The 15,569-nt window shown below is 38.6% G+C and overlaps 1 protein-coding gene across 4 annotated transcripts in view; it reads right to left on the bottom strand.

The window, feature by feature from the left end:
- The window catches only part of LOC131527206 (zinc finger protein 521), a 114,962-nt gene extending 101,761 nt beyond the window's left edge, over positions 1 to 13,201 (bottom strand). Inside the window, exon 1 of one of the 4 annotated variants that reach the window (XM_058756142.1) lies at positions 13,064 to 13,201. In XM_058756142.1, the coding sequence (XP_058612125.1) occupies positions 13,064 to 13,115 (52 nt within the window). In that variant the 5' untranslated portion in view covers positions 13,116 to 13,201. Of the gene's footprint in view, positions 1 to 581; positions 1,266 to 13,063 lie in introns of those variants that run through there. The other 3 variants (XM_058756125.1, XM_058756133.1, XM_058756153.1) reach the window with 3 other exon arrangements.
- Between the last annotated feature and the right edge of the window lie 2,368 nt (positions 13,202 to 15,569).

The following is a 15,569-nucleotide window of genomic DNA, read 5'->3' as shown; positions in this document are numbered from 1 at the left end:
AAAGACTCTCACGATCACAAACAGACCCACTATCTTTGATGCAAAGCGATAACACATCAGAACAACACGAGGACAGTAACCTAATGCTGAAAATGTTGTAGCCTAATGGTCAAACGATGCATGTCGTAATGTTTATCCTACTGGTAAGCTCCCACTTTCACGATAGATCTCAGCCGCTCCGGTCACGTGATGTGTCACTCCAAACTTGCATGCCAATTTAACATCCAGATCTTATATCATCACTTACAGCATGCACACATCGTCCTGAACTCTCCAACGAGACAAGACCACATAAAACACAGCGCAGAGTGTCATGCATTTCTACTTTCCGTTCCCGATCCGTTCTGACCCTTTACACATCAAGTAGGCTAGTTCATGAAGCAAATCTTTGGGTTTTACAGTTGTTCATATTTGCGCACTTCAGCGAGCTGCTCGTGGCAAAAAATAAAAAATAAAGAAAAAATATAATAAAACCGGTGTTGTATAACGCATGCATTTACCGTGAGAAGGTGTTTGACATCCTACAAAATTCAGTTTTCGTTTCTCGAAAAGCCGTTATACAGGTACGGAGGATCACTTACCTTTCAGAGCTCTTGGTTTGGCTTGTTTGCGGCGTGACATCCTACAGAAACCCGCTGAAGAATATACATATATATTTCTATATCTCCTCTAATGTGATCATAAAGCTCATTCAGCCTGACAAATTGTACATTCGAGGTAAAAAAAAAAAAAAAAAAAAAAGAAAAAAAATCACAGTGGTACTGGTCAATTCCTGCTGGTCTAGATGTGTCTGTTTACAGCAGCAGAAGAGTTAAAATGTCATATCCATCTGCTGATAATTCATATACATGTTTGAAATGATCTGTTACATTGCACGATAGATCTCGAACGCCGCTGTAAATGTGCGAAAAAATTCTAATAAAGCGAAAAACGAGTAAAAATGAATTATTTCCTTATATTGGCACGAGCTAAAGACCAATTGAGACTGTCAATTTTCTCATTTCATCTGAGAATCAGGACTGAGTCTGTTTTAAAAAGAAAAAAAGAGTCGGAGAGGAACATGCGAGCTCCCTCCTCATCACCAACCTGCGAGGTCTCGCTCTGCGCTGTCGCTCCGGTAGTCCACATAATAATGGAAAATGGAAGCGAGGCCCCCAAAGCCATGAGGACGGCTCCAGAGGGGGCCCCATCCCCGCGGGGACGCGCCCTGTGCGTAATCACGGAGGAAATCATTGTCAGCCTGCTGCTCTCAAACACTGACAGAGAGGCATGATTAAAATCCGCGGGACGTCGGCAAGATCTGGCGTCTGGATCGGGGAGTCGCCGGATCCGGAGCCCTGGACTCCTTGTCGCGTCTTATGAAGGCGGATTGGTCCCCCTTCTGGCAGACGAGATGTAGAAGCGTCTCTAATTCAAATACAGAACCATTTCACCTTTTCAATCGCATGTTTCAGATTGGATTATAAAGGGTTATGCATCCTAGGTTTACTCACCACAGTTTTATGGGGTTTTTATGGAAGTTGTGTTGTTTTTCACACTGCGCACAATTGTTTTGTTGTTGGGAATGTCAAGACATTAAATTGAAATAATGCATTAGGCTATGTTATGGCCACTGACTGCCCACACTCCATTCACACTTTCTCCATCTAGTAAGGTCTGATATGATTGGCTAATTTTACAACAATGGTAAGCATAAAAACATAAACTCTTTCAAATGTCAAATTAAATCTAGCAGTTATTTCCCTTAACTTGAAAAAAAAAAAAAAAAAGTATTCTCCTTATCCAGTCCTATACAAAGCATGCTGGGAACTAGAAATCTAGTGCCCAAATTCCAAAGTAGGCAATAATATTTATTGCAGAAATTTGAATTTACATTACCCAATATATTAAGTTAATATAATCAACATTATGTCAACTGAACTCATGAAATATAATTTGTAATTTAAAAGGTTTAATTAAATTAATCTATTACAATTTTTTTTTTTTTTACTTGCAACCATGTATTAAGTTGTGGTAACAGGTCCCAATTCATATTTTTTTAAAGTGTTACATGCACTTGCTACAGTAATAACAGTAAATAAAGCATAATTTCAAGCAACTCTAAACCAAACCCTAGCTTTAACTGTTAAGGCTTTATTTTAAGGTGTCCTTGTTACACGTTACACGTAATTACATTATAATAACAATGAATTATGCATAATTACATGCAAGTAATCCTAAACCAAAATTCAATCCTAATCCTAACCATATAGCAAGTACATGTAGTTAATTAATATTAATCAGTACTTAAATGTAAAATTACACTGTAACAAGGACTCCTTAAAATAAAGTTTAACCCTTTAACCCAATAGTTAGTACATACTCGGTACTTGTTTGTGTAATTACATTGTAACAACATCACCTTAAAATGAAGTGAAACTAATACGTTTTTTACTTGTTTGCCATTTTAGAATAATATTTTTTCCTTTTTTTTTTTTTTAAATTACAATGTTTAAAAATTACATTTTACGAATATGTGTATAGACATAGTGCAGTGCTCTGGGTCCCAAAAACCGTGAACCACTGCAGAGTGTGAAAAAGCAGTGTTCATGAACTAAACGATGCTTAAATCTTTGCCCAGCACAAAACATGGAAAACAGCACCCAAACTGGTATAACATTCAGCATATATTATAAACAGACTCCAAGATTTTTTGTGTTGCACTGAGACTGAACAGGTGCTGAAGGACTGCGGTTGTTCATTACTGTCATGTTGTGACCTCCATAGTTGTATTATTTGTATAACATCCTCACTATATTTATAAAGCCTTTACATGTTGAGAATCCGCTCTAAATATTTGGAATCACCCCCGAGTAAATTCCCCACTTACCATCTGACAAAAGCACAAACAAAGTGTGATCAAAAGACGCAAGATTGATATGATTTGCTTTTTTGTTGCAATCATAGTGTTTGCAGGATGTAAACATTTTTTGTATGTGGTTTCGTTCTGTCAAGAGGTCTCTGTTGTCTTTCAGATGAATATGAGCGGTGCACAGGGTCCCAACATGCTGTCAGTCTCTCTCCCCAAATCTGAAGCTCTTTTATACCTGCAGCCCCCAGCCGTTCCTCACAAACACAAACAAACAGCGCTCCAAACCCGCACAGACTGCTCCAACTTTCATTAGGAACAACACTCGTATTCTTCCACAGTTTGGTGTAGTTAGCAGCATACAAACTTTTCATTGTCATATTTATTGTGTGAATTAGAAAAACTTGGGCCTGAAACTGGCTTTGTACCATAAAAGCTGTTGGGCTGTGCTTCTACAGTCACATGTGTTCATATTTTATATTCACAAGTTGTAAAGTGTGGTCAGATGATATAGTTTTTCTTTCCTTCTTTCTTATATATATATATATATATATATATATTAGTGCTGTCAAACGATTAATAGCGATTAATCGCATGCAAAATAAGTTTTTGTTTGCGTAATATATGTGTGTGTTCTGTGTATATTTATTATGCATATATAAATACACACACATACAGTATATATTTAGAAAATATTTACATGTCTATATTTATATTAATATAATTTATATTATAAATAAATATAATTAATATATAAAAATAACCTATTTTTCTTGACTATATACATGCAACTTTTATTTTGGATGCGATTAATCGCGATTAATCATTTGACAGCACATATATTTATATATCATTACATCATATATCATATATATATAACTTATATCATTACTATAAGTTATATATTAGATTTTTCTCTTCACACTAATAATTGTAAAGTCTGTGTACTGAGGAGACTCTGATGTTTTCTGGAGCGACGGGGTGTCTTTCAGCTCTGATGTCTCCGCCCACAGCAGCTCCTCGCCGGGTTTGTGCCATGAACTGTTGAGTCGTGCCAAACTCCTCATGCTACAGAGAAAAGACAAACTGCATACTACAGCACTGCTTTCCAGCGCTCAGTGTTGTTTAGCCTGCTTTGGTGGTCTTTGTCACAAAAAAAAAAACAGACCACTGATTTATTCTCTGGCATGCATTCTTTTGAAATCCACATCGTTTGTCACCTTCACCATGTTGCCAGTGTGTTGGTTAAGACTGACCGCTAATATTTGTAACCTTCCAATTTGGACGAGCGCAGGCGGAGGCGTCCCACGGCGAGAGGCCGACACCGGCTCATCAGCTCAGATCAGACCGGGCCTGTGGATGGAGGGTGGCGGGACATCGTGCCCTTGGTTGGGGTTTTTGGCAGAGCATGACAGTAGCGTCTGGCAGCAGTTCATTCGTGTCTTGTTTCATCGCAGCACATGTTCAGTCATCTACCTCGGCAGTATTTCTGTGGCAGAGGTTTTGTTTTGCACGTTTCCAGTCAGTAAAAGGACATTGCTGTGTTTTTGTGATTGCTTTTAGTTGTTTTAGTTGCACAGTTCTCTAATCATTTAAGACTATTTTAATAGCATCTCTGGTACTGGAGGGTTGAAATGTTTGTACAACAATAACTGCAGAGAATATGAAAATGCCTAAGGTAAGGGAAAAGCAGCACATGAAATAAATGAGTAGTACCAGAGCCACTAGAAGCCAAGCCTGCAACTTTTAGCCAAAAAAGTGTAATGGCTAATGCTTCTGCTTTGGCAGTATGTGGGGAAGGAGACCAGAGGCTGTTTTTTCTTTTTTTGAATGGATGTCAATGGAGGAGAGGTTTCACTACACTGAATAAACAGCTTTTTAGATGTAAACAGCTCATCATTTAATGAATCGACAGCCTATCGGCTAATCTTCTACATCAGTGGTTCCCAAACCTGTCCTGGAGGACCCCCTGCCCCGCACATTTTGTATGTCTCCCTAATCAGACACATCCAATTTAGTTCTTGCAGTCTCTACTAACGAGCTGATGAGTGGAATCAGGTGTGTTAGATGAGAGAGACATACAAAAGGTGCAGGGCAGGGGGTCCTCCAGGACGGGTTTGGGAACCACTGTTCTACATGTTTTTCATTTAATCTGTCTGTGTAGATTCATAACTAAATCATCCAGGTGTTTAAACATTCAAAAAAGTAATTTTTTAATAAAATTTTACAACTGATGCAGGTGTTTGGATAGACACTGAAACATCTTGTTGATTATTTTTTATAGTCCAGTGATTTTAATAAAAATTACATTTTTTGAACCTTTTGGATTTAACTATTTTTAGAGTTTACACTGAAAAAATAAATGCTGTTTTATAAGAGAAGTCACTGATTTTTTGCGAAAGGTGGGATTCAGCTTATGGCACTTCTCATTCATTCCTATGGGATCCGTAAACGGCGACTGAGTGTCGCACAACTCGAAGCTGAAATTCGATGACGTCAAGGCTGTAATGTGATGGTTATTAAGGCACACGTGATCCAAGTTAGCCGTTACGCTTTCTCCAATAGCAAGTAATACAGAGCCTCTCATCTCCCTATAGTAAGAAAATCTCTGGTAATACTGCGCAATAAGTGATTTAACACAAAATTTCCCTTGCCCTGTATCTTGTTCTCTCATTGGCTGTAGACTGTCGCCGATATCATTTCCAGTCAAAACACATTTCACACTGCAGAGGCACAGACACATCCAGATATTTAGCTGAATATTTCTCAGGCATTGGCGACACATCAGCTTTTCTCCCAGATTGCATCTTTGATCATTTACACTACGCAAGCATCATTCACGTGAACAAGTGCCATTTTGCCTCAGATTTCAGGCTTTTGTTGATCATTTCCAATAAAATTGTTGGTGAGTGAAAATTGGGCCTAAAAATCAACTACAAATGTGAAACCTTTTATGCGTTTTGGCCATTCATTTACATAACAACGGCATTTTGGGGGCCTGAAAATGCAAACTTTTAAATTGGGTTTCCCAGTGCAAGTTTTTGAAAACAATAACGTTTTGAAACGATGATGCCATGTGCATGCATATTCTGTGTTCAGTCTATAGTGTGCAGGCTCATGGCATTTCTTTACAAAGCGACATTGTCAACTACTGGCCTGGAATGAATAATACAGGGTTTTTAGTCATTTTCACAGATCCATGAATGGGGGTTTGTTTTGAAAATGCTGTTGTCTGCAGGCAAAACCTTCCAAAAAAGCAAAGAAAAAAACTTTTAATTTTTAGTACATTGTTGTCATGCAAACATGCCCACAATGAGCAGCGCTGTGGCTCATCAGAACCAGGATTGAAATCACCTAAATACATTTTTTGTCATGGAATCTGGAATCAGTATCGGATTACAATTTGTAATTAATCAACCCGGCTCTGAGTACTGTGTTCAATGTATTGCAGCTGTAAATAAAAGATGATAGTTTCTTGTCTGTCATAGACATAATACTTAGGACCTGGTTACTGGTAGGTTGGCTTTCCTCAGTAGAAGAGTGCTGGTTATCTTGAGGACGCATGTTTAAAGCAGCTGGAGATGGAGACGGCCCCAGATCCCTTGACCTGCTTTGAGAAACTAGCTCAGCAGGGCTGTCAAACGGTCGCACTGGAGTATTCTTCACTGGTGAGGGATGATCTCTGTGCTGGTCCCATCTCTGCTGTCAGGAGGTCTGACGTGAGAGACCCGGGGACCGGCGGACAGCAGACTCACATCCCCATAGTTCCCATTTCCAAACTGGAACTCTTCTCACTGGATGACATACAGCCGTTATTCCTCTTTCTTTTTCTCTCCATCTCTGACTCTCAGGTTCTCAGAGAGATAGAGCCACACACAGACAAAGGGTATGGAAAAAAAAAAATCAACAACAACAAAAAGCAAAGCACTGCACTGCAAAAAAAAAAGGCTTATCTTAGTATTGCTGTCCTGTTTCCAGTAAAAATATCTACAAATGGGGGTGGGACTAAATTAAGTGCATTTTGCTTAAAATAAGTAAAATAATCTGCCAGTGGGGTAAATAAAAAAAAATAAAAAAATCTTGTTTTAAAAATATTTTACTTACCCCACTGGCAGATGATTTTGCTTGTTTTAAGCAAAAATTCACTTAATTCAGGGGGTTGTCGACAAGACTAAATATTTTACATCGTTTTGCTTATCTAGTAAATGCATCTTAATTTAAGAATTTTGTTTAGATATTTTGACTAGAAACAAGACAACAATACAATTCAACAATCCCCTGGTTTCACAGACAACAAGGCTAGTCTCAGACTAAAATGCATGTTTGAGCTGTCTCAACTAAAAATATCTTGCTCTGACATATCTGTCTCAAGATGCACACCTGTAACGTTTTCTTCTAAGGCATTCTTATTAAAGCTGCTTAAACATCTTAATTCAGCTAAGGCCTAGTCCTGGTTTACGCTAAGCCCCGTCTGTGAAACCGAGCCAATGTGTTGTAAGATAAGCCTTTTATTTATTTATTTGTTTTGCAGTGCAGAGCTAGTTATGCTTTTTTTGCTGTTGTTGATTTTTTCCATACCCTTTGTCTCTGTGTGTGGCTGTATCTCTCTGAGAACCTGAGAGCCAGAGATGGAGAGAGAAAAAGAAAGAGGAATAACAGCTGTATGTCATCCAGTGAGAGGAGTTCCAGTTTGTAAATAGGAACTATGGGGATGTAAAATACTAAGTAAGATTTTTTTTTTTTTTTTTTTGCAGTGTGTAAACCCTCTACACCAGCAAAAATAGACGGGAAGCATTCACTATTAGCCTAGTTTGTCTACAGGCTATACAGTACTCATGGTCTGGGCTGATTGCCAATGAGATGTCACAGAAAAATTAATAATGATGACTGGCAGAAGCAAATGGACCAATTACCAATTACTGTAAAGTAAAAGTATGGGGAGAGGGAGAGAATAAGAACGACCCATATGAAAAAAAAAAAAGAAGAAGAAAGAAATCTGCCCAAAATATATTTAAATATTTTTGAAATGGAAATAAATATATATATATTTTCAATATTTATTTTCTATGTTCATATACCAAAATTTATTTCAAAAGGTTTTTTTAGGGGCAAGAAAATAAATTTCCAAACTTACAGTAGCCTACATTTAGTCTAAATGCAAATGTAGCAGTTCACTACAGTAAATAGTTTTATTAGTTAGTTTATTAATTAGTCATTTTTATTTGACCTTGGGTTTTTCTTTCATGAAAAATTAACCATTCCACTGTTTTCCATACATGAAATCCCTTTACATGGGAAGCTTAGTTGCAATTTTCCTTCTTTCAAAGGTTCATTATAAAAAAATTAAATTTATACTGTTTATTGTGTGCCAACCAATGAATAACTTTACAAAACAACATTCAGTTGATTCAGAGCTTTGAAAAAAAATTGCTTCTCCCATCAAAAGTGTTTCTAAAACAAATGATGTGGTGCATTATAATGACAAGATGTTCTGGACAAAGAAAAACAAATGCTCCATTTTTGGAGATTGCTGTAATAATTACAGTGTTGTATTTTTAATCTGCAACTGACCTGTTATCTGGCATGACTTCATTAATACAGGCCTATTAGTGACAGAACTCTATACTATTTATTTATACTAGATATATCTGTAACATAAAAAAACAACTGACTTCTGAATGAACTGAAGTGAAAAAAAAAAAAAAGGTTTTATCCGACGAAACCTCTTAGGAAAGTTTGTCTAATTTTCAAACATTTTACCTTTGGGATAGCAAAGCAGTCAATGCAAACGAATTAAACTAATGAATCACTGTCTGTACATCAACTCATCATAGAATTCTTCTCAAATCCTGACCTTTATTCCTGTTTGACCTTGAGAGACGTAGCCGAGCTCTTTCTAGAACAAACACACCTCCGGTCCGCTGGGAGCCGTGAGGACTGAGCCTCACACACACACACACACACACACACAGCAGGACAACACACCATCAGAAGCCAAAAGACTCTCACAAACACACACAGACAGCAACTATAAATACAAGCAGTTGGTAAGTGATAGCTAGCACGGCTCTTGGCATGTTAATCAGGCTTTCTTTTGCCGTGGGCTATTTAGAGGATTCACCAACACACCACGCTGAGCTCCCTCACTGCTCCATTCAAGGACAAAAGCATCTCAAACAGATATTTATTATCTTTGCTCTTGGCCAATATCCATACTTATTATAGCAAACATACACTCACGGTAGCCACTGAATAAAATATAAATGTAAAATGAGACCAGAGATATTTAAAATGTTTTCTCTGTTTAAAGTGTGCCCTTCAAATGCCCCAAAACATTTATTTTTTTTTTTTCACAAAATGTGTAATGCAAATAAATAGCATTGGTAAAAATGTGTCACTGTCTGTAATATGCTGAACACAACTCAAAGTGAAGCTCAAAAAGCAGCTTGTATGCTGAATGAAACCTAAAGACATTCATATTCATACAAAAATCTTTTAAAAAAATACTTGCATAAATTTCATGCTTCCTGTGTGGAATTTGATTACCATCATCTAAATTTTAAACTTAAAAAAAAGTACAAATAGACCGACACACTAACAGTGTCAACACTACTTGAAATACATCATGTATAATATCATGCATCATATATAACACCATATATAGCCAAAAAGATCATGCACTGGCATTGTTCTTGCTGCTGTCGAGCCAGAGGAAGATTTATTTTGTCCAGACATTTAGGGGAAAATTATATAATTGAACATAATTCCGTCAATGGTGTACAGTCAACTATCAATTTTGCAATCGAGATTGTTAGTCCATAATGAAACATCTTTTGCTGTTCACAGATTTTCTCTCACACCATGACAGCTTTGCATTTTTAAGATGGTGTATAAAGTCAAACTCCTTGTTAACTTATCAATTTGTATTTGGAATAATGAGATATGATAATCATCACTATCATAAATTAAAGATTTTTTTTTTTCCAGTGCTGTTTGTGAAACTCTTATAATATGTCCAAATAAGGATCATGTGAAGTTCTCTCACTCCCCCTACAGGATGCACGGACTAAATTCAGTGAAGAGAGCTGTATTCTTGTGTTGCAGAAGATTCTAAGTGAAGCTTCTGATGCAGAGATGTTCTGTTTTTGAGCAACAATATAGTGATGACATATATATGTAATATACTAATACATTTTGAACTGCGCATTTAATGCTACAGTATGTTAGGGTAGAGATGTCCTACTTTTATTTTAAAATGTTGATTAGATCATTTGCTTTAATGTGTACATGTTGATCAGAAACCAAAACTAGAAATGCAAACATGACTCAGATGTGATGCCACAGATCAGTCACTTACTGTATTGGAATACAATTACACAATGTCCTATTAAAGCAGAAGTACAGTGGCATGCGCACGTTTGGGCACCCCTGGTCAATATTTCCGTTAATGTGAACAGTTAAGCAAGTGGAAGATGAAATGATCTCCAAAAGGCATAAAGTTAAACTTGAAACACTCTTTTGCAATTATTTAAGCAATATCAGTGTATTGTTTTTGTTTTCCACAATTTTAGAGTGAAAAAGGGGAAAGCAGCATCCTGCAAAAGAATGGGAACCCCAGGAGACTTGATCTCTCAGATAACTTTGACCAAGATCTCAGACCTTAATTAGCCTGTTAGGGTCATGGCTTGTTCACAGTCATCATTAGGAAAGGCCAGGTGATGCAAATTTCAAAGCTTTATGAATACCCAGACTCCTCTAACCTTGTCCCAACAATCAGCAGCCATGGGTTCCTCTAAGCCAGTGGTCTCAAACTCAATTCCTGGAGGGCCACAGCTCTGCAGAGTTTAGCTCTAAATCACACCTGCTTGGAAGTTTCTAGTAATCCTGAAGACCTTGATTAGCTGGATCAGGTGTGTTTGATTAGGGTTGGAGCTAAACTGTGCAGCCCTCCAGGGACCGAGTTTGAGATTAATGCTCTAAGCCAGGGGTGCCCAATCCTGTTCCTGGAGATCTACCTTCCTGCAGAGTTCAGCTCCAACCCCAATCAAACACAACTGAACCAACTTATTAGTATCTGAAGGAGCACTTGATAATTACAGACAGGTGTGTTTGATCAGGGTTGGAACTGAACTCTGCAGGAAGGTAGATCTCCAGGAACAGGGTTTGGCACCCCTGATCTAAGCAGTTGCCTAGCACTATGAAAATTAAAATGATTGATGCCCACAAAGCAGGAGAAGGCTATAAGAAGATAGCAAAGCATTTTCAGGTACCGATTTCCTCAGTTTGGAATGTAATTAAGAAATGGCAGTCAACAGGGATAGTGGAGGTCAAGATAAGAGGCTTGTTCGATGAACTACACTGGTCTGCCACTGGCTGGCGAGAGTAGCCGCTTGCAGTCAGGGCAGAATTAAAAGATTTTTTACAACAGAAACACTTTTTATATAATGCTGAATACAGCGCCATCTGTTCAAGAATAAAGTTCAGAATAAACATATAGACTACTAAATACCACTAAAGTGGGGGTATAGATGCTTTTATCAGTGTTGTTGAGTGATTTTGAGCAACTGCAGCACCTGACCTCGGCGGCTGGTCCCGTTTTGCTCTCGCGGTACTTTGATGGCACATGTGATCGTAAGGTGGCTGCAGCGCCGATCAAAGTCGGACAAATGTTCTAACCAGCATGCATTGCTTTTTTCAGGCGGCAGCCGATCTTTGCTGTGCCGCATGAAGTCGAACAAACCTATTGTCTGGAAGACCAAGGAAAATATCAAGAGAGAACTGGTTGTAGGATTGCTAGAAAAGCAAGTCAGAACCCCCGTTTGACTGCAAAAGTCCTCCAGAAAGATTTGGCAGACTCTGGAGTTGTGGTACACTGTTCAAGTGTCCAGCAATACCTGCACAAATACAGCCTTCATGGAAGAGTCATCAGAAGAAAACCTCTCCTGCGTCCTCAGCATCTGAATTTTGCAAAAGAACATTTACACAAGCCTGATGCATTTTGGAAAAAAGTCCTGTGGACCGATGAGTTTAAAATAGAACTCTTTGGCTGCAATAAGCAAATGTATATGTTTGGAGAACAAAATGCTGTGCATTTCATGAAAAGAACACCAGTCCAACTGTTAAGCATGGGGGTGGATCGATCATGCTTTGGGGTTGTATTGCAGCCAATGGCACGAGGAACATTTCATGGGTATAGTGAAGAATGGATTCAATTTAATTCCAACAAATTCTGGAAACAAACATAACACCATCTTGTTGAAAAGAGAATGGCTTCTACAAATGGATAATGATCCAAAACACACCTCAAAATCCACAATGGACTACCTCAAGAGGCGCAAGTTGAAGATTTTGCCATGGCCTTCACAGTCTCCTGACCTAAACATAATTGAAAATCTGTGGATAGACATCAAAAGAGCAGTGCGTGCAAGACGGCCTGGGAATCTCACAGAACCGAAAGACTGTTGTAAGGAAGAATGGGCGAAAATCCCTCAAACAAGAACTGAAAGATTCTTGGCTGGCTACAAAAAGCATTTACAAGCTGTGATACTTGCCAAATGGGGTGCTACTAGGTACTAACTATGCAGGGTGCCGAAACTTTTGCTGTGGGCCCTTTTCCTTTTCTGTTATTTTGAAAACGTAAAAAATAAAAAGATTTTGTTTAAAATATAAAGGGGATGTGTCATCTGTAAGTTTATGCCTTTTGGAGACCATTTCATCTTCCACTTGCTTAACTGTTCACATTAACAGAAATATTGACCAGGGGTGCCCAAACTTTCGCATGCCACTGTTTTGTAGTTTCTGCTCTACTAGTGTCACCTAGCAGAACTTCAAAAATAAAGTGTGTTGCTTCCACCAACTCAAACATCACAAACAGGGCCGCATTATCCTAATGAGCAACATGGGCTGCAGCCCAGGGCCCCGAAAACTACGTTTATCGGTGCTTAATAAATATAAATACAAATACAAATAGGCTACCTGAGGGAAGATGTCTTTCATTATTGGAAGTTAATGTTGTTAAATAGAGAAACAAACTAGCCAATACATGGGGTCCCCAAAGCTGCGTTAGCCCAGGGCCCCGCAAAGGCTTAATGTGGCACCGATCACAAACACAGCTCTTATGGCTCTGTTACAGTGAAAGCATGTCTCAACAGGTAAACGTAGGCTACTTTTAATAAAAGCTCCAAAATATTAGAAATACTTTTAACTTTAGCTTACCTGTCGCAAAGAAACTCCACAAGTTCATCGCATCGATCAGAGACCCAAACATTCCATTAAACTCCTACATCTTGTTAAAACATTAGCAGTGTTTACCCTTGTTTTACCTCGATGTATGTCCCTGTGTGTTTTGGCAAGTCTTCATATTTTGTCTTGCACTTCTGTAACGAAATCTGAAGCTGTTTTTCCACACCGGCTAAACTCCCTCTGGCTCAGGTGCTGCAATAGCCACGCCCCCAGACTCTCGCTATTGGCTGCGCTGAGATATGCAAATACATAGGTTGACAGGCAGGTAGGACATCCAATCATTGCATTTGAATGGAATGCAATGATTGGACGAACATTTCGTGGCTCTGAGACTTCCATTTTTTGTCAATCAGTAGACCTTACAGTTAATTCAAAAGGTTTTCTAGGGAGGCTGTGATTGCTGTATCAATTCAAACACAGTATGTTAATTCTAAAAAGGTATTTAAATCTATGGCATTTAATAAGTTTATCTATGTATATGTATGGATAGAATAATCAGTAAAATAAACATGCCTAAAGTTCTGGTTATAGTGACTATCGCTGTGTAAGGCACTGGTTAGCGTAGCCACACATCTATGGCCCTGTGGCACGATGGCTGCTGCCCAATAAAGCTGCCGGCTTCCCCTGGGCTGCTAGTTCAAGTCTCCGGTTGCTGGTTGCGTTCACACTATTTATTTAGTGTGACACATCTCCAATTAAAGTGTGCAGAGAGCTGCATCCCCCCTCTCTCCTCCCCACAAACCCTCTATCATAAAGAGAGAAAGACAAAGAAGAGAGAAAGAGGGAGAATATTCTGCCTTCCAGCGATGATTGCAGTTATTTCCCACTGTGGCAGCTCACAGTCTTGCCCTGAGAGGTGCTCTGAATTATAATTGTGAGACGAACGGAAGCTGTGTTTTTCTGTGAGAAAGCACAGTTAGTGAACACAGATACCATGACCTTATAAAATGGACACTTTAATCGATCAAGTTTATTTTGGTTGCTGTCTTATTTCTGCCTAATCACAGTGCAGACTTCATTAAATATACTCTATAGTAATAAAACTCTTTGCAATGTCTCCCTTATTTACATGTACACCTGATTTTAATAATAAGCCCTTTTGCACAGAACTTCATGAACTGAAATTGTGTCATATAAGGGAGACATAAAAATGTGCAGTGTTTTCCAACCCAGGTTCATTCAAAATACGTGCATCTAAATACATTTCTGCAGCACTGTTATTAAGTACCTTGCTGCACATTTCGCAGCAGTTTCAAAGTGAAACGTCCAGTGAGTGGCACTAAAAAACGAGTTCAATACGTGACCCTGGCACGTTTTTGTTACGTTGATATAGGCATGTATTGCTGTTTATATTACATTGCTTCAGGTACGCATTGCGCTGGTTCATAATTCAAATATTGTGTCACTAAAAGTTAATGCTCTATCGTGTTAGAAATATCCACTACACCAAACCCAACCCTAAACCTACCCGATAGTGTTAACAAATGCAAAAGTGATACAAAAATGCATTTGTTGATGCAGCCGTGCTATTTTAACTTCCTTATGCGGATTTGAGCTGTTTTGTTGAACCGTAGTTTCACGGGGTTCGTACTGGAGCTCTTCATCACTTGCGTGCAACGCCGTATCACATGAGGTACCGAGCAAACCTACCAAGTTAGAAAACTCATGCATATGAAGCTATGTGATGCTAACGTTCAAATATATAATTTTCAAATGTCACAGCATGTTATAAAAGTTTTAAATTCACAACATAATATTCCTCAAGTAATTATGCGAAAATTAGGCCTTATTAATCGAAACTGTGGACCTGCAAATCATACTTTGTGTGAAAAGGAAAAAGTTGTGGGAGTTTCACTGCCTCTAGTGTTCATTTCAACTGGAAACTGTAGCGATTCGTATATATAAGTAGAAATGTAGGTAGAGGCACGTATTTCCAATGAGCCTAGGTTGGTGTTTTCCCTGGACCGGAGCCAAGAACCACTGCTCTACCATTTGTCATTTTGATCCTGTTTTCTCCCAAATCAACCTGATGTTCCAGGATCAGACAGCCATAGGCATGCTCTTAGTTCCAGGAAAACAGAAAATATTAAAATGGGTATTTAAATTGCCCGATTAAGGGCCACCCATTAGCTCAATGATTGTATCCAGTGGAATGGCTGAAGGTTTTCTGTGCCAGTGGTTCCCAATGGCAAAGCTTTTCCCATAATACTTGTTTGGAAGAGAAACATGAGGTGACTTCCAACAGAATTGTGCCCTACTCCCTTCTATGGGACAGCCCTTGAAGTTAGTTCTCTGAAGGGTGCAAGGCATTACTGTAAGCATTTGGAGTGCCTTGGCAAAGGGACTGATTGACCAAATGTTACTTTGACATCTCTATGTGCATGCAGCATCCTGCACATCAGCCTGACTTCTATTTAAAGAGGGAAGCCTTAAAGACATCATGGTTGGAAAAAGACCACCAAATGACTGAATGGCTTAC

The sequence above is a fragment of the Onychostoma macrolepis genome, chromosome 02 (assembly GCF_012432095.1).
Source record: "Onychostoma macrolepis isolate SWU-2019 chromosome 02, ASM1243209v1, whole genome shotgun sequence".
NCBI classification, from domain to species: domain Eukaryota; kingdom Metazoa; phylum Chordata; class Actinopteri; order Cypriniformes; family Cyprinidae; genus Onychostoma; species Onychostoma macrolepis.
The sequence above is the reverse complement of the archived record's forward strand: the minus strand, read 5'-3'. Positions and strand labels throughout refer to the sequence as shown.